Below are 27,354 nucleotides of genomic sequence, written 5' to 3'. Positions count from 1 at the left end.
CGCAAGTTACATCGTAATTCGCAAAGACCATTAGACTATGTTCATGACAATTAGTTCAATTAATCATATTACTTAAGAACTCCCACTCAAAAAGTACATCTCTCTAGTCATTTGAGTGGTACATGATCCAAATCCGCTATCTCAAGTCCGATCATCACGTGAGTCGAGAATAGTTTCAGTGGTAAGCATCCCTATGCTAATCATATCAACTATACGATTCATGCTCGACCTTTCGGTCTCATGTGTTCCGAGGCCATGTCTGCACATGCTAGGCTCGTCAAGCTTAACCCGAGTGTTCCGCGTGTGCAACTGTTTTGCACCCGTTGTATGTGAACGTTGAGTCTATCACACCCGATCATCACGTGGTGTCTCGAAACGAAGAACTGTCGCAACGGTGCACAGTCGGGGAGAACACAATTTCGTCTTGAAATTTTAGTGAGAGATCACCTCATAATGCTACCGTCGTTCTAAGCAAAATAAGGTGCATAAAAGGATTAACATCACATGCAATTCATAAGTGACATGATATGGCCATCATCACGTGCTTCTTGATCTCCATCACCAAAGCACCGGCACGATCTTCTTGTCACCGGCGCCACACCATGATCATCCACCAACGTGTTGCCATCGGGGTTGTCGTGCTACTTATGCTATTACTACTAAAGCTACATCCTAGCAAAATAGTAAACGCATCTGCAAGCACATATGTTAGTATAAAGACAACCCAATGGCTCCTGCCGGTTGCCGTACCATCGACGTGCAAGTCGATATTTCTATTACAACATGATCATCTCATACATCCAATATATCACATCACATAGTTGGCCATATCACATCACAATCATACCCTGCAAAAACAAGTTAGACGTCCTCTAATTTTGTTGTTGCATGTTTTACGTGGTGACCAAGGGTATCTAGTAGGATCGCATCTTACTTACGCAAACACCACAACGGAGATATATGAGTTGCTATTTAACCTCATCCAAGGACCTCCTCGGTCAAATCCGATTCAACTAAAGTTGGAGAAACCGTCACTTGCCAGTCATCTTTGAGCAAAGGGGGTTACTCGTAACGATGAAACCAGTCTCTCGTAAGCGTACGAGTAATGTCGGTCCAAGCCGCTTCAATCCAACAATACCGCGGAATCAAGAAAAGACTAAGGAGGGCAGCAAAACGCACATCACCGCCCACAAAAACTTTTGTGTTCTACTCGAGAAGACATCTACGCATGAACCTAGCTCATGATGCCACTGTTGGGGAACGTCGCAAGGGAAACAAAAATTTTCCTACGCGCACGAAGACCTATCATGGTGATGTCCATCTACGAGAGGGGATGAGTGATCTACGTACCCTTGTAGATCGTACAGCAGAAGCGTTAGTGAACGCGGTTGATGTAGTGGAACGTCCTCACGTCCCTCGATCCGCCCCGCGAACAATCCCGCGATCAGTCCCACGATCTAGTACCGAACGGACGGCACCTCCGCGTTCAGCACACGTACAGCTCGACGATGATCTCGGCCTTCTTGATCCAGCAAGAGAGATGGAGAGGTAGAAGAGTTCTCCGGCAGCGTGACGGCGCTCCGGAGGTTGGTGATGATCTTGTCTCAGCAGGGCTCCGCCCGAGCTCCGCAGAAACGCGATCTAGAGGAAAAACTATGGAGGTATGTGGTCGGGCAGCCGTGAGAAAGTCGTCTCAAATCAGCCCTAAAACCTCCGTATATATAGGTGGGAGGGAGGGGAGGAGGCAGCCTCAAAACCTAAAGGTTTGGCCGAAATTGGAGGTGGAGGAGTCCTACTCCAATCCTACTTGGAGTAGGATTCCACCTTCCCACTTGGAAACTCTTTCCACCTTGTGTTTTTTCCTTCTCAAACCTTATGGGCCTTAGTGGGAACTTATTCCAGCCCACTAGGGGCTGGTTTATCTCTTCCCATAGCCCATGAGACCCCTTGGGGCGTGACACCCCTCCCGATGGTCCCCGGCACCCCTCCCGGCACTCCCGGTACACTACCGATGAGCCCGAAACTTTTCCGGTAATGCACGAAAACCTTCCGGTAACCAAATGAGGTCATCCTATATATCAATCTTCGTTTCCGGACCATTCCGGAAACCCTCGTGACGTCCGTGATCTCATCCGGGACTCCGAACAACATTCGGTAACCAACCATATAACTCAAATACGCATAAAACAACGTCGAACCTTAAGTGTGCAGACCCTGCGGGTTCGAGAACTATGTAGACATGACCCGAGAGACTCCTCGGTCAATATCCAACAGCGGGACCTGGATGCCCATATTGGATCCTACATATTCTACGAAGATCTTATCGTTTGAACCTCAGTGCCAAGGATTCGTATAATCCCGTATGTCATTCCCTTTGTCCTTCGGTATGTTACTTGCCCGAGATTCGATCGTCAGTATCCGCATACCTATTTCAATCTCGTTTACCGGCAAGTCTCTTTACTCGTTCCGTAATACAAGATCCCGCAACTTACACTAAGTTACATTGCTTGCAAGGCTTGTGTGTGATGTTGTATTACCGAGTGGGCCCCGAGATACCTCTCCGTCACACGGAGTGACAAATCCCAGTCTTGATCCATACTAACTCAACTAACACCTTCGGAGATACCTGTAGAGCATCTTTATAGTCACCCAGTTACGTTGCGACGTTTGATACACATAAAGCATTCCTCCGGTGTCAGTGAGTTATATGATCTCATGGTCATAGGAATAAATACTTGACACGCAGAAAACAGTAGCAACAAAATGACACGATCAACATGCTACGTCTATTAGTTTGGGTCTAGTCCATCACATGATTCTCCTAATGATGTGATCCCGTTATCAAGTGACAACACTTGCCTATGGCCAGGAAACCTTGACCATCTTTGATCAACGAGCTAGTCAACTAGAGGCTTACTAGGGACAGTGTTTTGTCTATGTATCCACACAAGTATTGTGTTTCCAATCAATACAATTATAGCATGGATAATAAACGATTATCATGAACTAAGAAATATAATAATAACTAATTTATTATTGCCTCTAGGGCATGTTTCCAACATCTACAATATTTATAAAGACAAACCTTTTAGACTAAGTTCATGACAATTCAGTTCATTTAATCATATTAAGTATGAACTCCCACTTAAATCGACATCCCTCTAGTTATCTAAGTGATACATGATCCATGTTGACTAACCCGTGTCCGATCATCACGTGAGACGGACTAGTCACCATGGTGAGCAACTTCATGCTGATCGTATTCAACCATACGAATCATGTTCGACCTTTCGGTCTCTTGTATTCGAGGTCATGTCTGTACATGCTAAGCTCGTCGAGTCAACCTAGGTGTTTCGCGTGTGTAAATCTGGCTTACACCCATTGTATGCGAACGTTAGAATCTATCACACCCGATCATCACGTGGTGCTTCGAGACAACGAACCTTCGCAACGGTCCACACTTAGGGGAATACGTTATCGAAATTTTTAAGAGGAATCATCTTATTATGCTACCGTCGTTCTAAGCAATAAGATGAAAAACATGATAAACATCACAATGCAATCATATAGTGACATGATATGGCCATTATCATCTTTGCCCTTTCGATCTCCATCTTCAGGCATCGCATGATCATCATCATCACCGGCGTGACACCATGATCTCCATCATCGTGTCTCCGTGAAGTCGTCACGCCAACTACTACTATCACTACTACTATAGCTAACCGTTAGCAATGAAGTAAAAGTAGTAAGCACATGGCATTGCATCTCATACAATAAATTAAGACAACTCCTATGGCTCCTGCCGGTTGTCATACTCATCGACATGCAAGTCGTGAAACCTATTACAATAACATGATCATCTCATACATCATACATGCAACATCACAACTTTGGCCATATCACATCACATGTCAAACCCTGCAAAAACAAGTTAGACGTCCTCTAATTGTTGTTGCAAGTTTTACGTGGCTGATTTGGGTTTCTAGCAAGAACGCCTTCTTACCTACATGACAGCCACAACGATGATATGCCAAAGCTATTTACCCTTCATAAGGACCCTTTTCATCAAATCCAATCCGACTAGAGTAGGAGAGACACACACCCGCTAGCCACCTTTATGCACGGTGTGCATGTCTGTCGGTGGAACCAGTCTCACGTAAGCGTACGTGTAAAGTCGGTCCGGGCCGCTTCATCCCACAATACCGTCGGAAAAGAATAAGACTAGTAGCGGCAAGCAAATTGACAAATCATCGCCCACAACTTTTGTGTTCTACTCGTGCATAGAATCTATGCATAGAAAACCTGGCTCGGATGCCACTATGGGGGAACGTAGCATAAATTCAAAATTTTCCTACGCATATTCAGATCTTCCTATGGAGAGACCAGCAACGAGAGAGGGGTAAGAGCATCTTCATACCTTTGAAGATCGCTAAGCGGAAGAGTTGCTAGAACACGGTTGATGGAGTCGTACTCGCAGCGATTCCGATCACGGTATGATTCCGATCTAGTGCCGAACTACGGCACCTCCGTGTTCAACACACGTGCAACCCGGTTACGTCTCCCGCACCTTGATCCAGCAAGGAGGAGGGAGAGGTTGGGGAAGAACTCCAGCAGCACGACGGCGTGGTGTTGATGGAAAGACGAGGTCTCCCGGCAGGGCTTCGCCAAGCACCGGCAGAGAGGAGGAGGAAGAAGGGCAGGGTTGCGCCGAGAGAGAGAGGAAACCGTGTGCAAAACAGCCCCGAAACCTCAACTATATATAGGGGGAGGGGGAGGGGGCGCAACCCTTAGGGTTCCCACCCCAAGGGGTGCGGCAGCCCCAGATGGGAGAGGGGGCGGCGGCCAGGGCAGGGAGGAGGGGCGGTGCGCACCCCTGGTGGGCCTTAGGCCCACCTGGCTTAGGGTTTGCCCCCTTTCCCTCTCCCCTGCGCATTGGGCTGAGTGGGGAGGCGCACCATCCCACCTAGGGGCTGGTTACCTCCCCCACTTGGCCCATCTTACCTCCCGGGGTCGTTGCCCCCCTTCGGTGGACCCCCGAGGCCACCTCCGGTGGTCCCGATGGTCCCGGTACGTTACCGGTGATGCCCGAAACACTTCCGGTGTCCGAAACCATCCGTCCTATATATCAATCTTTACCTACGGACCATTCCGGAGCTCCTCGTGACGTCCGGGATCTCATCCAGGACTCCGAAAAACTTTTGGTAACCTCGTATAACAATTCCCTATAACCCTAGCGTCATCGAACCTTAAGTGTGTGGACCCTACGGGTTCGGGAGACAGGCAGACATGACCGAGACACCTCTCCGGCCAATAACCATCAGCGGGGTTTGGATACCCATGGTGGCTCCCACTTGCTCCACGATGATCTCATCGGATGAACCACGATGTCAAGGATTCAATTAATCCCATATACGATTCCCTTTGTCTGTCGGTATAGAACTTGCCCGAGATTCGATCGTCGGTATACCCATACCTTGTTCTATCTTGTTACCGGTAAGTCTCTTTACTCGTTCCGTAGCACGTCATCGTGTGACTAACTCCTTAGTCACATTGAGCTCATGATGATGTTCTACCGAGTGGGCCCAGAGATACCTCTCCGTCACACGGAGTGACAAATCCCGATCTCGATTCGTACCAACCCAACAGACACTTTCAGAGATACCCGTAGTGCACCTTTGTAGTTACCCAGTTACGTTGTGACGTTTGTATTGGAATTATGCCCTAGAGGCAATAATAAATGTATAGTAATTATTATAATTCCTGTATCAAGATAATAGTTTATTATCCATGCTATGATTGTATTGAATGAAGGCTCATTTACATGTGTGGATACATAGACAAAAACACCGTCCCTAGCATGCCTCTAGTTGGCTAGCCAGTTGATCAATGATAGTCAGTGTCTTCTGATTATGAACAAGGTGTTGTTGCTTGATAACTGGATCACGTCATTGGGAGAATCACGTGATGGACTAGACCCAAACTAATAGACGTAGCATGTTGATCGTGTCATTTTGTTGCTACTGTTTTCTGCGTGTCAAGTATTTATTCCTATGACCATGAGATCATATAACTCACTGACACCGGAGGAATGCTTTGTGTGTATCAAACGTCGCAACGTAACTGGGTGACTATAAAGATGCTCTACAGGTATCTCCGAAGGTGTTAGTTGAGTTAGTATGGATCAAGACTGGGATTTGTCACTCCGTGTGACGGAGAGGTATCTCGGGGCCCACTCGGTAATACAACATCACACACAAGCCTTGCAAGCAATGTAACTTAGTGTAAGTTGCGGGATCTTGTATTACGGAACGAGTGAAGAGACTTGCCGGTAAACGAGATTGAAATAGGTATGCGGATACTGACGATCGAATCTCGGGCAAGTAACATACCGAAGGACAAAGGGAATGACATACGGGATTATACGAATCCTTGGCACTGAGGTTCAAACGATAAGATCTTCGTAGAATATGTAGGATCCAATATGGGCATCCAGGTCCCGCTATTGGATATTGACCGAGGAGTCTCTCGGGTCATGTCTACATAGTTCTCGAACCCGCAGGGTCTGCACACTTAAGGTTCGACGTTGTTTTATGCGTATTTGAGTTATATGGTTGGTTACCGAATGTTGTTCGGAGTCCCGGATGAGATCACGGACGTCACGAGGGTTTCCGGAATGGTCCGGAAACGAAGATTGATATATAGGATGACCTCATTTGATTACCGGAAGGTTTTCGGAGTTACCGGGAATGTACCGGGAATGACGAATGGGTTCCGGGGGTTCACCGGAGGGGGGCAACCCACTCCGGGGAAGCCCATAGGTATTTGGGGGGTCACACCAGCCCTTAGTGGGCTGGTGGGACAGCCCACCAAATCCTATGCGCCAAGGAAGAAAAAATCAAAGAAAGAAAGAAAAAAAGGAGGGGAAGTGGGAAGGGGGAAGGACTCCCTCCCACCAAACCAAGTAGGACTCGGTTTGGGGGGGGAGAGTCCTCCCCCCTGGCTCGGCCGACCCCTTGGGGTTCCCTTGGACCCCAAGGCAAGGTCCCCCTCCCTCCTCGTATATATATGAGGCTTTTAGGGCAGATTTGAGACGACTTTCTCACGGCTGCCCGACCACATACCTTCATAGTTTTTCCTCTAGATCGTGTTTCTGCGGAGCTCGGGCGGAGCCCTGCTGAGACAAGACCATCACCAACCTCCGGAGCGCCGTCACGCTGCCGGAGAACTCTTCTACCTCTCCGTCTCTCTTGCTGGATCAAGAAGGCCGAGATCATCGTCGAGCTGTACGTGTGCTGAACGCGGAGGTGCCGTCCGTTCGGTACTAGATCGTGGGACTGATCGCGGGATTGTTCGCGGGGTGGATCGAGGGACGTGAGGACGTTCCACTACATCAACCGCGATCTCACATCGCTTCTGCTGTACGATCTACAAGGGTACGTAGATCACTCATCCCCTCTCGTAGATGGACATCACCATGATAGGTCTTCGTGCGCGTAGGAAAATTTTTGTTTCCCATGCGACGTTCCCCAACAGTGGCATCATGAGCTAGGTTCATGCGTAGATGTCTTCTCGAGTAGAACACAAAAGGTTTTGTGGGCGGTGATGTGCGTTTTGCTGCCCTCCTTAGTCTTTTCTTGATTCCGCGGTATTGTTGGATCGAAGCGGCTTGGACCGACATTACTCGTACGCTTACGAGAGACTGGTTTCATCGTTACGAGTAACCCCCTTTGCTCAAAGATGACTGGCAAGTGACGGTTTCTCCAACTTTAGTTGAATCGGATTTGACCAAGGAGGTCCTTGGATGAGGTTAAATAGCAACTCATATATCTCCGTTGTGGTGTTTGCGTAAGTAAGATGCGATCCTACTAGATACCCTTGGTCACCACGTAAAACAGGCAACAACAAAATTAGAGGACGTCTAACTTGTTTTTGCAGGGTATGATTGTGATGTGATATGGCCAATGATGTGATGTGATATATTGGATGTATGAGATGATCATGTTGTAATAGAAATATCGACTTGCACGTCGATGGTACGGCAACCGGCAGGAGCCATAGGGTTGTCTTTATACTAACATATGTGCTTGCAGATGCGTTTACTATTTTGCTAGGATGTAGCTTTAGTAGTGATAGCATAAGTAGCTCGACAACCCCGATGGCGACACGTTGATGGAGATCATGATGATGGAGATCATGGTGTGGCGCCGGTGACAAGAAGATCGTGCCGGTGCTTTGGTGATGGAGATCAAGAAGCACGTGATGATGGCCATATCATGTCACTTATGAATTGCATGTGATGTTAATCCTTTTATGCACCTTATTTTGCTTAGAACGACGGTAGCATTATGAGGTGATCTCTCACTAAAATTTCAAGACGAAATTGTGTTCTCCCCGACTGTGCACCGTTGCTACAGTTCGTCGTTTCGAGACACCACGTGATGATCGGGTGTGATAGACTCAACGTTCACATACAACGGGTGCAAAACAGTTGCGCACGCAGAACACTCGGGTTAAGCTTGACGAGCCTAGCATGTGCAGACATGGCCTCGGAACACATGAGACCGAAAGGTCGATCATGAATCATACAGTTGATATGATTAGCATAGGGATGCTTACCACTGAAACTACTCTCGACTCACGTGATGATCGGACTTGGGATAGCGTAAGTGGATCATGAACCACTCAAATGACTAGAGAGATGTACTTTTTGAGTGGGAGTTTAGCATATAATTTGATTATGTTGAACTCTAATTATCTTGAACATAGTCTAAGTCCACTTCGAATATATTTGTGTTGTAGATCATGGCTCACGCAAGTGTCATCCTCAATTTTAATACGTTCCTAGAGAAAGCTAAGTTGAAAGATGATGGAAGAAACTTTGTAGACTGGGCTCGTAATCTTAAGCTAATCTTACAAGCTGGAAAGAAGGATTATGTCCTTAATGCTGCGCTAGGAGATGAACCACCCGCTACGGCTGATCAGGATGTTAAGAACGCTTGGCTAGCACGTAAGGAGGACTACTCAATAGTTCAATGTGCAGTTTTGTATGGCTTAGAGCCGGGACTTCAACGTCGCTTTGAGCGTCATGGAGCATTTGAGATGTTCCAGGAGTTGAAGTTTATCTTTCAGAAGAACGCCCGGATCGAGAGGTATGAGACCTCTGATAAATTCTATGCTTGCAAGATGGAGGAAAGCTCGTCTGTCAGTGAACATGTGCTCAAGATGTCTGGGTACTCAAACCGTCTAGCTGAACTAGGGATTGAACTCCCGCAAGAAGCTATCACTGACAGAATCCTCCAATCACTACCGCCAAGCTATAAAGGCTTTGTGTTGAACTACAACATGCAAGGGATGAACAAGTCTCCCGGCGAGTTGTTTGCGATGCTGAAAGTCGCAGAGTCTGAACTCCGTAAAGAGCATCAAGTGTTGATGGTGAGCAAGACCACTAGTTTCAAGAGAAACGGCAAAGGCAAGAAGGGCAATTCAAAGAAGAGCGGCAAGCCAGTTGCCAATCCGTCGAAGAAACCCAAGGCTGGACCTAAGCCTGAAACAGAGTGCTTCTATTGCAAGGGTATGGGTCACTGGAAGCGCAATTGCCCCAAGTATCTGGCAGATAAGAAGGCGGGCAAAGAAAAATCAGGTATATTTGATATACATGTTATTGATGTGTACTTAATCGGCTCTCGTAGTAGTGCCTGGGTATTCGATACCGGTTCTGTTGCTCACATTTGCAACTCGAAACAGGAACTGCGGAATAGACGGAGGCTGGCGAAAGACGAAGTGACGATGCGCGTAGGAAACGGTTCCAAGGTTGATGCAATTGCCGTCGGCACCGTGTCACTTCAACTACCATCGGGATTAGTGATGAACTTAAATCATTGTTATTTAGTGCCTGCGTTGAGCATGAACATTATATCCGGATCTTGTTTATTGCGAGACGGTTACTCTTTTAAGTCTGAGAATAATGGTTGTTCTATTTCTATGAGTAACATCTTTTATGGTCATGCACCGAATGTGAGAGGATTGTTCATATTGAATCTCGATAGAGATACGCATATACATAACATTGAGACCAAAAGAGTAAGAGTAAACAATGATAGCGCCATATTTTTGTGGCACTGCCGCTTGGGTCATATTGGTGTAAAGCGCATGAAGAAACTCCATGCTGATGGACTTTTGGAGTCACTTGACTTTGATTCACTTGACACTTGCGAACCATGCCTCATGGGCAAGATGACTAAAACTCCGTTCTCCGGAACAATGGAGCGTGCAAGTGACTTATTGGAAATCATACATACCGATGTGTGTGGTCCGATGAGCGTGGAGGCACGCGGCGGATATCGTTATTTTCTCACCTTCACTGACGATTTGAGTAGATATGGTTATGTCTACTTAATGAAGCACAAGTCTGAAACATTTGAAAAGTTCAAGCAATTTCAGAGTGAAGTAGAAAATCATCGTAACAAGAAGATCAAGTTCCTGCGGTCTGATCGTGGGGGTGAATATCTGAGTTTCGAGTTTGGTACTCACTTAAGACAATGTGGAATTGTTTCGCAGTTAACACCGCCTGGAACACCACAGCGTAATGGTGTGTCCGAACGTCATAATCGTACTTTATTAGAAATGGTGCGATCTATGATGTCTCTTACTGATTTGCCGTTATCGTTTTGGGGTTATGCATTAGAAACAGCTGCATTCACTTTAAATAGGGCACCATCGAAATCCGTTGAGACGACACCATACGAACTGTGGTGTGGCAAAAGGCCAAAGTTGTCGTTTCTTAAAGTTTGGGGATGTGATGCTTATGTCAAAAAGCTTCAGCCTGAAAAGCTGGAACCCAAAGCGGAAAAGTGCGTCTTCATAGGCTACCCAAAAGAGACAGTTGGGTACACCTTCTATCTCAAATCCGAGGGCAAAGTGTTTGTTGCTAAGAACGGAACTTTTCTCGAGAAGGAGTTTCTCTCGAGAGAATTGAGTGGGAGGAAGATAGAACTTGACGAGGTTGTCGAACCTCTCATCCCTCTGGATGGTGGCGCAGGGCAAGGGGAAACCCCTGTGATTGCGACGCCAGTTGAGGAGGAAGTTAATGATGATGATCATGAAACTCCAGTTCAAGTTTCTGTTGAACCACGCAGGTCGACGAGATCACGCGCTGCTCCAGAGTGGTACGGTAATCCCGTCTTGACAATCATGTTGTTAGACAACAATGAACCTGCAAATTATGAAGAAGCAATGGTGGGCCCAGATTCCAACAAATGGCTAGAAGCCATGAAATCCGAGATAGGATCCATGTATAAGAACAAAGTGTGGACTTTGGAGATACTACCTGAAGGCCGCAAGGCTATTCAGAACAAATGGATCTTTAAGAAGAAGACGGACGCTGACGGTAATGTGACCGTTTATAAAGCTCGACTTGTGGCAAAGGGTTTTTCACAAGTTCCAGGAATTGACTACGATGAGACTTTCTCTCCCGTAGCGATGCTTAAGTCCGTCAGAATCATGTTAGCGATAGCTGCATTTTTCGATTATGAAATCTGGCAGATGGATGTCAAAACGGCGTTCCTTAACGGTTTCCTTAAGGAAGAGTTGTATATGATGCAACCCGAAGGTTTTGTCGATCCTAAAAATGCTGACAAAGTGTGCAAGCTCCAGCGATCCATTTATGGACTGGTGCAAGCATCTCGGAGTTGGAACAAGCGCTTTGATGAGGTGATCAAGGCATTTGGGTTTATACAAGTGGTTGGAGAATCTTGTATTTACAAGAAAGTGAGTGGGAGCTCTGTGGCGTTTCTAATATTATATGTGGATGACATATTACTAATTGGAAACAACGTAGAGCTTTTGGAGAGCATAAAAGGTTACTTGAATAAAAGTTTCTCTATGAAGGACCTAGGAGAAGCTGCTTACATTCTAGGCATTAAGATCTATCGGGATAGATCAAAACGCCTGATAGGGCTTTCACAAAGCACATACCTTGATAAAGTTTTGAAGAGGTTCAAAATGGAACAGTCCAAGAAAGGGTTCTTGCCAGTGTTACAAGGTACGAGATTGAGTAAGACTCAGTGCCCAGCAACTGATGAAGATAGAGAGCATATGCGCTCCGTCCCCTATGCTTCAGCCATAGGCTCTATCATGTATGCAATGCTGTGCACTAGACCGGATGTTAGCCTGGCCATAAGTATGGCAGGTAGGTTCCAGAGTAATCCAGGAGTGGATCACTGGACAGCGGTCAAGAATATCCTGAAGTACCTGAAAAGGACTAAGGAGATGTTTCTCGTGTATGGAGGTGACGAAGAGCTCGCCGTAAAAGGTTACGTCGATGCAAGCTTTGACACAGATCCGGACAACTCTAAGTCGCAAACCGGATACGTATTTATTCTTAATGGGGGTGCAGTAAGCTGGTGCAGTTCCAAGCAAAGCGTCGTAGCAAATTCTACATGTGAAGCGGAGTACATGGCTGCCTCGGAGGCGGCTAAGGAGGGTGTCTGGATGAAGCAGTTCATGACGGATCTTGGAGTGGTGCCAAGTGCACTGGATCCAATAACCTTGTTCTGTGACAACACTGGTGCCATTGCCTTAGCAAAGGAACCAAGGTTTCACAAGAAGACCAGACACATCAAACGACGCTTCAACCTCATCCGCGACTACGTCGAGGAGGAGGACGTAAATATATGCAAAGTGAACGCGGATCTGAATGTAGCAGACCCGCTGACTAAGCCTCTTCCACGGCCAAAACATGATCGACACCAGAACTGTATGGGTGTTAGATTTATTACAATGTAATTCACATGGTGATGTGAGGGCTAGATTATTGACTCTAGTGCAAGTGGGAGACTGTTGGAATTATGCCCTAGAGGCAATAATAAATGTATAGTTATTATTATAATTCCTGTATCAAGATAATAGTTTATTATCCATGCTATAATTGTATTGAATGAAGGCTCATTTACATGTGTGGATACATAGACAAAAACACCGTCCCTAGCATGCCTCTAGTTGGCTAGCCAGTTGATCAATGATAGTCAGTGTCTTCTGATTATGAACAAGGTGTTGTTGCTTGATAACTGGATCACGTCATTGGGAGAATCACGTGATGGACTAGACCCAAACTAATAGACGTAGCATGTTGATCGTGTCATTTTGTTGCTACTGTTTTCTGCGTGTCAAGTATTTATTCCTATGACCATGAGATCATATAACTCACTGACACCGGAGGAATGCTTTGTGTGTATCAAACGTCGCAACGTAACTGGGTGACTATAAAGATGCTCTACAGGTATCTCCGAAGGTGTTAGTTGAGTTAGTATGGATCAAGACTGGGATTTGTCACTCCGTGTGACGGAGAGGTATCTCGGGGCCCACTCGGTAATACAACATCACACACAAGCCTTGCAAGCAATGTAACTTAGTGTAAGTTGCGGGATCTTGTATTACGGAACGAGTGAAGAGACTTGCCGGTAAACGAGATTGAAATAGGTATGCGGATACTGACGATCGAATCTCGGGCAAGTAACATACCGAAGGACAAAGGGAATGACATACGGGATTATACGAATCCTTGGCACTGAGGTTCAAACGATAAGATCTTCATAGAATATGTAGGATCCAATATGGGCATCCAGGTCCCGCTATTGGATATTGACCGAGGAGTCTCTCGGGTCATGTCTACATAGTTCTCGAACCCGCAGGGTCTGCACACTTAAGGTTCGACGTTGTTTTATGCGTATTTGAGTTATATGGTTGGTTACCGAATGTTGTTCGGAGTCCCGGATGAGATCACGGACGTCACGAGGGTTTCCGAAATGGTCCGGAAACGAAGATTGATATATAGGATGACCTCATTTGATTACCGGAAGGTTTTCGGAGTTACCGGGAATGTACCGGGAATGACGAATGGGTTCCGGGGGTTCACCGGAGGGGGGCAACCCACTCCGGGGAAGCCCATAGGTATTTGGGGGGTCACACCAGCCCTTAGTGGGCTGGTGGGACAGCCCACCAAATCCTATGCGCCAAGGAAGAAAAAATCAAAGAAAGAAAGAAAAAAAGGAGGGGAAGTGGGAAGGGGGAAGGACTCCCTCCCACCAAACCAAGTAGGACTCGGTTTGGGGGGGGAGAGTCCTCCCCCCTGGCTCGGCCGACCCCTTGGGGTTCCCTTGGACCCCAAGGCAAGGTCCCCCTCCCTCCTCCTATATATATGAGGCTTTTAGGGCAGATTTGAGACGACTTTCTCACGGCTGCCCGACCACATACCTCCATAGTTTTTCCTCTAGATCGTGTTTCTGCGGAGCTCGGGTGGAGCCCTGCTGAGACAAGACCATCACCAACCTCCGGAGCGCCGTCACGCTGCCGGAGAACTCTTCTACCTCTCCGTCTCTCTTACTGGATCAAGAAGGCCGAGATCATCGTCGAGCTGTACGTGTGCTGAACGCGGAGGTGCCGTCCGTTCGGTACTAGATCGTGGGACTGATCGCGGGATTGTTCGCGGGGTGGATCGAGGGACGTGAGGACGTTCCACTACATCAACCGCGATCTCACATCGCTTCTGCTGTACAATCTACAAGGGTACGTAGATCACTCATCCCCTCTCGTAGATGGACATCACCATGATAGGTCTTCGTGCGCGTAGGAAAATTTTTGTTTCCCATGCGACGTTCCCCAACAGTTTGATACACCCAAAGCACTCCTACGGTATCCGGGAGTTGCACAATCTCACGGTAGAAGGAAAAGACACTTGACATTAGAAAAGCTTTAGCATATGAACAATACGATCTAGTGCTATGCTTAGGATTGGGTCTTGTCCATCACATCATTCTCCCAATGATGTGATCCCGTTATCAATGACATCTAATGCCCATGATCAGGAAACCATGATCATCTATTGACTAACGAGCTAGCCAACTAGAGGCTTGCTAGGGACACATTGTGATCTATTTATTCACACATGTATTACTGTTTCCTATTAATACAATTATAGCATGAACAACAGACTATTATCATGAACAAGGAAATATGATAATAACCATTTTATTATTGCCTCTAGGGCATATTTCCAACATAATCATGTTCGATGTAAGCTTATATACATTATATCTCAGGTTTTGGTATGATTTGATTTGTTTTGGGTATGAATAGAAGAAGACAACACACGTTTTGATTTAGTTGGTCTTTGGTAAAAAATGATTTGATTTAGGTATGGATAAGGAAGACAAGAACTCTTTTGATTTAGTTGAGATTTTAATAAAATTTGATTTGATTGAATTAATGTAGAACGTGGGAGATCAAGGGAAGAGGGTTGAGTTAATGTGCATGTGGTTTTTAGGAAGAAAATCGTAAAAAAACATGTGAGAGGGGATTGCGTAGTAGAGGATGGAAGGGAGGGTAAAAACCCTCGAAGCGATGTGAACATATCAACTCTATGATAAATGTTGGTTTGGGGGTATTTTTATAATTTGGCATTTCCACTTACCTTGATGTGTACAGTTTCACTCACCTTAAATTGTTTGGGTGGTATTTGAGGTCAATGAAGGTCTTCATCCTCTTAATATTCGCCACGCCTAACTCTGGTAGTCATCGCTGGCAGCAGATCGACGCCCCCCTTCCCCAGTACCACACGCTCCCCTCGCAGTCATGTCGGTTGTGGTAGCAACGCTATGATTAGTGGTCTCAGCATCCTCACAACCATGTCTATCATCCTCATTTGTGATCCCACATTCCATTTGTGGGTCGCTGCATCCCCGATTGCTAGTCATAACATCGACGGATGGTGGTTCCAGTATCCTCGCACCTATCTCCATCATCCTCATATGTGGTCCTCACATTCCATTTGTCGGTCGTCGTATCCCTAACTGTCGGTCGTACCATCGTTAGGCGGTGGTTTCCACATCCTTCTTTGTTGGTTGCTGCACCGGCTACCACCCACCGTACCATAGAGTCAGGGTCGACACGTCCAAGGCCATGTGTTTAAAATGGACCCTACCTTATTAAAAACGAACTACATCAAGGTAGGACAATGATCTATAATAGTATAAAGAACATATATGTTACATAACAATGGGAAATATCAATAAGTGCAGCTATTCTTTAGCATCAACGTTATCTTATGTCTTCATATGGACATCGTTAGAACAATGGTCATTGTCAACATTATTATCATGTGCTTAGTCTTGATCAAGCGATTGATTATCGAAGGACATGACTTGGATTTTTGTTGCTTATCCATATCTCCTTTTTGAGATTGAGTTAAATCCTCGATTTTTTCCGTTTCTTCCTATGCTTTTGGTGACCAGATTCATGCGTTCTAAATGAAGACATGTCTGGGATCTTGTAATATTAGCCGCCTATAATAGATGAAAAGAATAAACAACTTCTAGAAATCGAAACTCACCGTCCAGACATCATGGGATAGTCGATTATGGACGGGGCTAAAAAGGGAGATCGGGGGATGGCTTGAACCTTCCTTGTCTATAGATCCTCCCTCTCAGCTGTGGGCCGCCGTTCTCCTACTCATTTTGAGACCTGATGTAAGTCATCAAAATTCAAGAACACATGCAAACCAACCTGTGGTTGGATGGTTAGAGGGATTGTGGTATCCCCAGTCCACCACGTGCTTGCATTATTTCTGAATTTATTTAACGATTTTCGGTGACACGCTTTCAGTGGGAGGAGACATTCCCGTCGACGACGAGGTGCCTACAGTGACTTCATAAATCTTAAGATTATATGTCGGCTCACTCTCTCGGGGGCGCCCATAGGGGTATGGTCACTAGTAGAAAATAGGGTTTTCGTCCGGAGCATTAGTCCCGATCTGGTTTTGAACCGGGATTAATGTGACCAGTAGTCCTGGTTCCAAAGGCCACGCTTTAGACCCGGTTCATTTGTGACCTTTTGGTCCCGGTTGGTGTTACCAACCGGGACTAAAGGGGTTCGTGGCACGGTTGCGTCAGGCTTGGGCCCCTGCGATCCCCAATCGTCCCGGTTGGTGCTACCAATGGGGACTAGGTGTCCATCTCTAGTCCCGGGTTTGTATCACCAACCGGGACTAAAGATGTCACTATATATAGTGCTTCGTCTAGCCCGATCCCAAGAGCTCTCCTTTGTCTCCTCTTCTATCTTTCCCTTGCTCGAGCTCATCCTCCATTTTTGCCAAGATTTGTCAAGATTTGAGCCACCCCATCTATCCAAGTGTTCACAAAGTTAGCAACTTTTTCCCTTTCATCTCTCATTGCTAGATTAGCTCGTGCAATGCTCTATAAGTATAATGCTTTGCGGGTTTTAGTTTGGGAGTAATTATGTGGGAGTTTATTTCATTTATATGCAATTTGAGCTCAAATTAACTTCTTAGTTTGCGTATGTGTAGGTGTGGTTTACTTAGTGCCTTCCCGTCCCTGACCTAACCACAGTCGATCGTCCGCACCGTCCCGTCGCTGGCACCACCTTGGTGAGCCTCTTGTTCTTATAATTTTTATAAAAAAATATTATTTGTATGATTTAGATAGTTACTTGTATAATTTTTTTACTTCTATGATTGTCTGTTATACATAGTGCCATGGATTTGATATCCGAGCCCGTCGGCCCTCGTCCGGTTTATGATTCGGATGTGGTATATTCTATTCTATAACTATTTGTTGCATTTTGTGTTTATGATAATTATGCCCCTCAAGTTGACATGGATATTTTTTATCTACGAGGTATGTGAAGCGGAAATTGCAACCGACCCTCTTGTCGAGAAGTTAAATTTAGTTGAAAAAGAAAATGAGTATCTGAAAGAAAATTTGTAAAAAAAATGAAGAGGAGAAGATGCAATTGGAGTTGTATGTTGTTGATGTCATCGATGATCACAAGATCAAGATGGATGCAATGCGCTTGAAGATTAGAAAGATTAGAAAATATGCCGTTAATAAAGAGGCTTAGTATCATTATGTTGTTGGATCAATTATTACCTTAGTTGTAATTTTAATCGCATTTGTTGTTGCATTTAAAAGCTTTAGCTAGATAGTTTTATGTTGTTTTATGAGAATAAGTGTGTATGAACTTTATGTGTGAACTTGTATTAATTTGGTCTTTTCGGTGTTGTGTAATGAAGATGAGTCGATAATGGATGTATGATGCCCGGCGCTCTCCCCAGTTCATTGATGGCGTGCATAGTTTTCTGCATGCAGCTGAGGCAAACAAGCATAATGGTTTTATGTGTTGTCCATGTGGTGTATTTAAGAATGATAGGAATTACTCTAGCTCAAAATTCATTCACGTCCACCTGTTTACGTACGGTTTCATGTCCGGCTATAACTGTTGGGTCAAGCACAGAGAAAGAGGGGTTCTAATGGAAGAGAATGAAGAAGAAAAGCATGGTGACAACTATCTTGGTTTCCCTAAATATGATGGTACTACAATGAGGGAAGAGAATGAAGAAGAAGAAGAAGAAGAAGAAGAAGAAGCCGAAGAAGAGGCATCGGATGAGCCCGCTGATGATCTTGGTCAGGCCATTGCTGATGCAAAGAGAAACTGCGAAAGTGAAAAGGAGAAGTTGAAGTTGCAGCGCATGTTAGAGGATCACAAAAAAATGTCGTACCCAAATTGAGAAGATGGCAAGAAAAAGCTGAGTACCATACTGGAATTGCTGCAACGGAAGGCAAAGAATGGTGTATCTGACAAGGGATTTGAAAAGTTGCTGAAGATGTTAAAGAAGATACTTCCAAGGAACAACGAATTGCCCGACAGTACATACAAAGCAAAGAAGGTTGTTTGCCCTCTAGGATTAGAGGTGCAGAAGATACATGCATGCCCTAATGACTGCATCCTCTATCGCGGTGAGGAGTACGAGAATTTGAATGCATGCCCGGTATGCGGTGCATTGCGCTATAAGATCAGCAGCAATGACACAAGTGATGTTGAGGGCGAGCGCCCTAGGAAGAGGATTCCAAATGATGTGGTATGCTCCTATAATACCACGGTTGAAATGTTTGTTTCAAAACAAAAAGCATGCCAAGTTGTTTCAAGAGCTCACCAACCGCCTTTTCTTTACTTAAGTGTGATTCTGAAAGAACGATAACATCCACCTCCACCCGACCTTGGAGTTTCAAAAGCTCGCGAACCGGCTTTTCTTTATTTAGTTGTGATCCTGAAAGAAAAATAAAATTACGTGTTTTTTATTTGATGCACCGTGTTAGATGGCCGGCTTCGTTAACGCTATCCGTGGGTAGATCGTGCCCATTTTGATGGGCGGTGTTGGAGATACCTTGAAGCGTCACAAAGAAGAGCCGCAAAAGCCATACAGGGCATTGATTGCGCACAACCGTGTCCCAAGCAGAAAATCCAACGCTTGTTTGCATCCAGAATCATTGATTTTGGACCCACATTGTATACATACAAACAAACATAAAGCAAATTTAATTTTCTTTCTGCGGCTTGCATGTCCGTTAATGCTGCACTGCACGGACGATCTAGACCGTTTGGGTTTGGTACAACTAACTAACATCCGCAAGCAAACAAACAGCGACGTCAAGGTATAGATCACGTGCGTCCTCAGCTCAGCTCTCTCATTCGATGCCATTGCCACCCCTTTTCTCATGCTTAACTACTAATCTGCACCCACGTACAGTATTAACCAAGGGAGATGCATTAGTGCCAGTCAGAGAGGTGGATTGGATCTATCTAATCTGCCACGCCGACACCGGCCCACCCACCAGACACAGACGTCTGCCAGCCTCCAAAAACAACTCTTGGCATCACAGTATGCACCAGATGGATGATGCAGACAGAAGAAGAAGAAGAAGAATAGCACAGGCTCAAGCTACAGCCAGTCATCATCATCCCCATCAGTTAGTTACTTACTTACAGAGAACATCAGATCATGGCTAGCAGAGATATCCCACATCTCCCTGCACAAGAGAAAGGTGCTGAGCTGGGCTCTCCCTCACATCTCATGCCCCTTTGCGCCATGGCAATTTGTCGCTCTATGTACATATGCCTAGTATATGTGCCGGAAATGTCTACTTGGCCGAATGAATGGCCTCCATGTCCAGGCACATTCCTTGTTAGTGCCGCCCCATGTTCCTGAACTTGTCCTTCATATCCACCTGCGCAAAGGAACCGTCGTTTCAGCCCCGGACGTGGTGCAAAACCAAAGACAAATCATGTCACCGAGGTGAAGGACCACGTATCAGAAACCAAGGAATACATACCGTCGATCTGTCTTGAAACACGTCCGGGTAGGCGATCTTGATCTCTTTCCAGTTGCCTTTGCCGTAGCTTCATGCACCAGAAGCACAAAGAAACAAATGAATCGATACCATCAGGGAGCGGTGAAACAGAAAACAGAAGGTCTCTTCAGGGAAGTTTTCTTTCAAATGTGAAAAGTAAGAGCGGGAGAAGAGAGAGTACTTTTCAACCCCTTCGATCAAGGTTTTCTCTTGCATCTCGGTCCATTTCTTTCTCGTTTTGTGTGGAACCCCGGGCGGAGGCCTCATCTTCCTTTCATAAGTCGGTAACTGGCGCTTACGTGGCGGCCTTTCAGAGTCGGAGTCGCCCGAATCGTCCCACTGCATTTACAGGATGACAGCATACCATCAGGAGTACTGCACCATGTGCAACTCAAAAAACAACCTTGAAGACAATCAATATTAAACAGGATATTTTTTGTGTCTGCTAGCAGAGTTAAACTGCCAACGATAATCAACAACCAGACATGTGCATTTTCAGCGAGTGTTTTTGTTGCAGATTGTGTGAAGTCTGTAACTCAAATCTGTGATCAGGCATTTATGTCCTTACCTAAATTTATACCTGGGTTTACTTTGAGAAAACTGACATGACATCCCCTAGATCACCGAAGTAGGAGCATGACAATTGACATGGTGTTGAGAGTAACCAACAGTTTTACCAAACATCATGCAACCAGAACATACATACAGCTTATTCTTCCTGTAAATCCAGCTTATCCAAGTGCAAGATGACAAGATTTATGCTAAAATGTTGATATTTTTTTGTCATCAAAGATGAAGAGCTAAGAAAGCTGATATATTGCCCACAACAGAATCGCTAGAAGCTGCACGATTTTATAGGCTATATGAGAGCAATTTAAATACGCAAAAGCCTCACAGGATCGCATCTTTAACAGAGTGTCAATAAAAGCGAAAGTGAAATCACCTCATAAACGATTGCACTAGGTTTCCTCTCCATAAGACTAGGCTTAAAACCTGTTACTGGATGGCTCTTGTTATGGTCAGGGGCAGCCTGTCCAGTGACATGAGAAGACGTAGCTTGCTCCTTGCCTTTGATTGCTGCGCTTGGTACCGGCTTTTCAGGAATTCGAGCATCCGTTGTTCTTTCTACTGGCTCTTGTTGATGTCGAGCGCAATCCTCTTGGGCATGGTTACCTTCTCCTTTTCCCCTACCAAGATTAGCTTCATCATCTTGCTGAGCACGACCATCCTCGTTCGCACCGCTTGTGCCGGGCGCATTGGCCGCTTCATCAACTTGAGGAGCCTTGGATGGACCTTCCCCAAGCTTGCCTAAAATCTCACGCTCCGTCGACTCCCCTACTGCATCAACCAACAAAATTGCGTTAACGGAGATGTAATTTTTGTTCTAGCTATCTCAAAACGAGATTAGATCCCAGAGTCGGAGGTGCTTTCTTTTCAACATGATCCATGGACATTCTGAGATTGGGAATTCTCAAGGAGATCTGGATGGGAAGGAAAGGGAACGCGGCGCTCACCGAGCAGGCGAAGAATCTTGCGCGTGTCCTGGTCGGCGTTGGCCCACGTGTCGAGGGCTCCGGCGCCGGCGATCCGGTCGGCCTCGAGCTCCAGCGCGGAGGGAGGCAGGCCCGCCCACTCGGCGTCCACGAGGCGCCTGAGTGCGGCCACGTCGTCGCGGACGACGGCGAGGTGGTCGGGGAAGAAGGCCGCGACGCCAGGGTCGTCGAGGACGTCGCGCGCCTTGCGGGGGAGTTCGCCGGAGCCGTCGGCGTCGGAGCCCGACAGGGCGGCCTCGAGGGCGCGGAGAGCAACGGCCTTGCGCAGGCGCGTGGAGGTGCGGGGGGAGACGGACGGGAGAGCGGCGAGCAGGCCGGAGAAGAGGGAGTGGGGGAGTAGGCGGTTGCCGGCGACGAACTCGAGCACGAGGAAGGCGTCGGCGGCGGTCAGGGGCGGCATGGTGGCGCTGGGTCCACCGTCCGGTCCACCGTCTTGTTCCCCTCCTCGTTTTTTGTTGGGTTGGGCCTGCTCTGGGTCTGGGTATGGGCTTTGTGTTCGGCCCCAGTCCATTTCCATTGGCTCCCTTTGCAGTCCAGCACTCCAGCTCGGTGGGCGGTGGCACGGAGCTTCACTGCTTCAGTGAGTGAGCGAGAGATTGCGCCATGGCCACCACCACCACCGACGCCGCCGCCGGCGGCGGCGGCGGCCTTCTCCTCCTCCTCTTTCTCTCCCACCTTGCGGTGGCGGTGGTGGTCGCCGGCGACCCTCTCCTCCTGGCGTGCGGCGCGCCAGCCCCAATCACCCTCCCCGACGGCCGCGTCTTCCTCCCGGACTCCAATGTCTCCATCTCCCCTCCCCACGCCTCCCGCACCACCACCACCACGGCATCTTCGCCGCTCTACTCCACGGCGCGCGCCTTCTCCGCCGAGGCCACCTACTCCCTCCCCGTCCCCCGCTCGCCCCACCGCCATCTCCTCCTCCGCCTCCACTTCCCCCAGCCCGCCCAGTTCGCCGTCGCCGCGGGCGACCTCGAGCTCGTCTCCGGCCCCCGTTCGCCCTCTCGTACCACGACGGGTCTCTACCGCTACCGCGAGTACCTGCTGCCCCACCGCGGCGGCGGCCTCCTGCGCCTCCGCGTCTCGCCGCGCCTCGGCTCCCTCGCTCTCCTCAGCGCCGTCGAGCTCTTCCCGGCGCCGGACGTCCTGCTCCCGCTCCCGCTCAATCTGCCGGAGGATTTCAGGCTCGCCGAGACCTCCTACCGCGTCAATGCCGGCGCGGCGCGCGGGGAGGCGGCGGCCTCCTCGCTCAACGACTCCTTCTGGAGGGTCTGGGAGGGCGACGCCGCCTACCTCCTCAACCCCGCGGCCGCGCGCTCCGTCTCCGTCGACCCGTCTACCGTCCGCTACCCCGCGGGGGCCACCCCGCCGTACGCCGCTCCAGCCGCGGTGTACGCTGACGCGCAGGAGATGGCCGACGCCGGCGTGGGCAACCAGCGGTTCAACCTGTCGTGGGCGTTCCCCGTCGATCCGGGCTTCCGCTACTCCGTCAGGCTGCACTTCTGCGACATCGTCGGCCGCAACTCCACCGACCTGGTCTTCGACGTCTACATCAACGGCGACGCCGTGCTCAGCTCCTTCGATCTGTCCGGCAAGCTCGGCCTGTTCAATGCCTATTACCTGGATTTCATCGCCGATGCCCAGCCAGGGTCGGAGAAAATCTTGCTGCAGCTTGGGCCGCCTCGTCTGTCATACTCAAAGCCGAATGCCATCCTCAACGGCGTTGAGATCATGAAGCTCGGTGACCAGGAGGCGGTGCGCCGTGTCGACGCCCTCAATACCGCTCAGACATCGAAGGCTGCACGCAAGAAGGAGATTGCAGTTGTCGCCGCTTCAACCGCCGGTGGAGCAATGCTCATCGTCATCTGCATTGTGGGGATGCTGCTGGTCTTCAGGCACCGCCGCCGGAGGAAGAAACGTCGGTCCCTCAGCCGGCTGCCGTCCTCTTCCATAGGCCTCGACACGCACACCGGCATCTCTGCATCCAAGGTTTCAGCTGCTAGAAGCCATAGCCACCCATCCTCAGGGCCCTCCCTCAGCATCGGCCAGATAAGGCGGGCGACCAACGACTTCGACGAGGGCCGGGTCATCGGCGTCGGCGGGTTCGGCAAAGTGTACAGAGGGGTCCTGGAGAATGGCACCACGGTCGCCGTCAAGCGCGGCAACCCCCGGTCACAGCAGGGCCTGCTGGAGTTCCGCACCGAGATCGAAATGCTGTCCAAGCTCCGGCACCGGCACCTGGTGTCCCTCATCGGGTACTGCCACGAGGACAACGAGATGGCGCTGGTCTACGAGTTCATGGCCGGCGGGCCGCTCCGGAACCACCTCTACGGCCCCGGCGCGCTCCCGCCGCTGTCGTGGAAGCAGAGGCTCGAGGCCTGCATCGGCGCGGCCAAGGGCCTGCATTACCTCCACACGGGCGTCTCCGAGACGATCATCCACCGGGACGTGAAGACCACCAACATCCTCCTCGACGGCACCCTCTCCGCCAAGGTCTCCGACTTCGGGCTGTCAATGTCGGCACAGGCCATCGAACAGGCGGCGCACGTCGGCACCGCCACGGTGAAAGGCAGCTTCGGCTACCTCGACCCGGACTACTTCAGGCGGCAGAGCCTGACGGACAAGTCGGACGTGTACTCCTTCGGCGTGGTGCTCATGGAGGTGCTCTGCGCCAGGCCGGCCATCGACCCGGGCCTCCCCCGCGAGCAGGCGAGCATCGTGGACTGGGCGATGGAGCGGCAGAGGCTCGGCGAGCTGGAGAGGGTGATGGATCCCCACCTCGCGGGAAGTGTCGGTGTGGCTTCGCTGCGCAAGTTCGGCGAGACCGCGGAGAAGTGCCTCGCGGAGTACGGCGTCGATCGGCCGGCGATGGGCGACGTGCTGTGGAACTTGGAGTGCGCGCTCCGGATGCAGGAGGCGTTCCTGCGCTCTGGCGGCGAGGGGAGCAGCAGCATTGCGTATGGCGTCCGGGAGCTTCCGGGCAGGGTTAGTAGGGCGGGCGGCTGCAGCATTGCTGGTGATGTGACGGATGCCGGGGTGGCGACGAGGGTCTTCTCGCAGATATTGGATCCAAAGGGAAGGTAGATAGTCTGGAACTCTGGATGCTGCATGGGAGTTGGGACTAGTTGGAACTTGGAAGGTTGATAGATAGACCGGCTGAGAGTGGATTACATAGTTGCCTGACCCCTGACAAATCTGACTTGTTTTGCTGCGGCTAAACTACAGGATGGCCAGGCTAGGTTATATTGGAGTATTTTCTGTTAAAATTGTGGGTGTTCTGTGAAGTATGATTGCATACTAGCAAAAATTGCAACGGAAGAATTTTTTATGTGTATAAACATACATTTGTAAGTGATCAACTTTTTTTTTACAATAGGCTAATACATCACTCCGACCTGCTATGATCTTTCTTCAGTTTCCGGCTGCTGCTTGATTCTTATTTCTTATTTGCAAATGCAGCCACCGATCTTCTATTGATTCTTCTAGCTTCATCCTCCTTTTGTTATGACTCAAATCTAATTTGTAAATGCAGCCACCGATCTTCTAGCCTCAACCTTGTTGATTCTCTAGACAACTTGCAGCATATATCTACCGATGTGGCTTGCTATAGTGAAGCGGGGCGAGCTCCACGGCACCGGCCACGGCCTGCCTCCCGGAACCAGCCGCCATCGTAGTTTCTGTTCATGCATAGTCACATATCAAAGTTCAAAGATGTCTTGAAACAAACAGAAGGGCCTGACTGTTAGTCTTAAATTCTATCAGTAGTTTACATTACATAGATAGTACAGATTTGGATGTTCAGTCAGATATGAATCATTCATTATTCTTTGCTTAAGAGAGAGAAAAAAGCAAATGAAAATGAAAAGGGGACAGAACGCTTTGATTGCTCAAACCATAATCACCATCAATCAAATGTGTCCCTACTTGCACAGAAAATTCAAATATAAGCATGATCAGGGTTCAGAACACATTGCTACCATTAGAACAAAGGGTGGATTACTGGATTGCTCATAATCTAGGCCTTGTATGAAGAATTATTCTACAGAATTATAAAATATGTATTGATCTGAGAGGCTCTCTGACAGATATTCCGGTGAAATCTTGATCATTGCCACGACAAGGTGAAGATAATTCTTGCTCATAGATACAAACGGACCTCGATGTCTATTAAATTTACAATCCCGTAACAAAACATTACATGCAATAAATAGACAAAAGACAAAAATTATGTTATATACCAACACCAAAGAGATAAAACAATTTGTTACTCTCCATGTTGAGAAATATACACTCTATGTATGCACAAGAGATTAGCCAACTCTCCTAATCTTAAATTAAACGGAGATAACTGTAAGTCTTGTGGGTAGAATGCTAAATTTGCAAATTACAAGAAAATGAGGCATTATAGTGAGCATGCATCTAATTAGAGAGTACCAGATGTAATTTAATACTGGAGGAGGCACATTCCCCTCACCTTGACCAACCTGATTATTTTCTTTATTGGTAGAATCGCAATAATGGAGCGTTACAAAAACCCACGATGAATTCCCAACATTTCCTGAAAAAAGACAGGTGAAACTATCCGGTCCGGGCACCTTTTCACGATGCATATCAAATACGGCCTTTTTTATTTCCTCTAAAATTTGAGTGCTTCTAGTTCCAGCAGCTCACAAGGTTAAAAACCAAGAACGTCAAAATTTAGTGTGGCGGTCCTTGGCAAATAAACTCCAAGAAGTTGATCTAACAGAACTTTAGATGTTCTACAGGTCATGTACGACTCCCATGTTGTAATAAAAAAATTATGATCAATTTACAGTGCCTTACTATTGTACTCCTCATCAATTTATAGTCCCAATGGAGTAAATAAAAATGTCAGCTACTGTAATCCATCAGCTACTACATGAAGAAAAAGAAGCTAAAAATTCAGTTATGTAGATGAATTCAGTTAAACTTCAATTATAGTTTGACAGGCTCCAATTTTGAAGACTTTAGTGATAATCTTCAGTTTTCTGTCATGATTCCAATCTTACAATGTTGCTACTGATTTCTGACTGAATATTGGTCCAGAATTCAGCATTCGACAGCAACCAGAAAAGAGCATGATAATTCAGAATTCACCAGCAACAAATGCCCAACCTTTGACATTGGGACATACTGTTGGAAATATGCCCTAGAGGCAATAATAAATTAGTTATTATTATATTTCTTTGTTCATGATAATCGTTTATTGTCCATGCTATAATTGTATTGATTGGAAACACAATACTTGTGTGGATACATAGACAAAACACTGTCTCTAGTAAGCCTCTAGTTGACTAGCTCGTTGATCAAAGATGGCCAAGGTTTCCTGGTCATAGGCAAGTGTTGTTACTTGATAACGGGATCACGTCATTAGGAGAATCATGTGATGGACTAGACCCAAACTAATAGACGTAGCATGTTGATCGTTTCATTTTGTTGCTACTGTTTTTTGTGTGTCAAGTATTTGTTCCTATGACCATGAGATCATATAACTCACTAACACCGGAGGAATACTTTGTGTGTATCAAACGTCGCAACGTAACTGGGTGACTATAAAGATGCTCTACAGGTATCTCCAAAAG

General features: G+C 47.5%; 2 protein-coding genes across 2 annotated transcripts in view; one reads left to right on the top strand and one right to left on the bottom strand.

The window, feature by feature from the left end:
- LOC123425113 overlaps positions 1 to 20,417 on the bottom strand; it is a 41,555-nt gene extending 21,138 nt beyond the window's left edge. Inside the window, exons 1-2 of the mRNA XM_045108782.1 lie at positions 20,383 to 20,417; positions 20,184 to 20,250 (exon numbers count right to left, since the gene is read on the bottom strand). Of these exons, the coding sequence (XP_044964717.1) occupies positions 20,184 to 20,250; positions 20,383 to 20,417 (102 nt within the window). The remainder of the gene's footprint in view (positions 1 to 20,183; positions 20,251 to 20,382) is intronic.
- A 1,132-nt stretch (positions 20,418 to 21,549) lies between these two features.
- Positions 21,550 to 25,034, top strand: LOC123425112 (receptor-like protein kinase THESEUS 1). Its single transcript, XM_045108781.1, has 4 exons — positions 21,550 to 22,090; positions 22,261 to 22,303; positions 22,388 to 24,831; positions 24,977 to 25,034. The coding sequence occupies exons 1-4, from the start codon at positions 21,648 to 21,650 to the stop codon at positions 25,032 to 25,034; spliced, it is 2,988 nt and encodes a 995-aa protein (XP_044964716.1). The 5' UTR covers positions 21,550 to 21,647.
- Positions 25,035 to 27,354: the final 2,320 nt, after the last annotated feature.

The sequence above is a fragment of the Hordeum vulgare genome, chromosome 2H (genome assembly GCF_904849725.1).
Source record: "Hordeum vulgare subsp. vulgare chromosome 2H, MorexV3_pseudomolecules_assembly, whole genome shotgun sequence".
Taxonomy (NCBI): Eukaryota; Viridiplantae; Streptophyta; class Magnoliopsida; order Poales; family Poaceae; genus Hordeum; species Hordeum vulgare.
The sequence above is the reverse complement of the archived record's forward strand: the minus strand, read 5'-3'. Positions and strand labels throughout refer to the sequence as shown.

What these genes read in the sequence shown, in the direction of transcription:
- LOC123425112 (XM_045108781.1), top strand. Translation starts at nt 21,648, where the DNA reads ATGGACATTCTGAGATTGGGAATTCTCAAGGAGATCTGGATGGGAAGG. An exon ending in CAGTCCAGCACTCCAGCTCG is followed by an intron (nt 22,304 to 22,387) that starts GTGGGCGGTGGC and finishes GACGCCGCCGCC; the next exon opens with GGCGGCGGCGGCGGCCTTCT. An exon ending in ATATTGGATCCAAAGGGAAG is followed by an intron (nt 24,832 to 24,976) that starts GTAGATAGTCTG and finishes GCTAAACTACAG; the next exon opens with GATGGCCAGGCTAGGTTATA.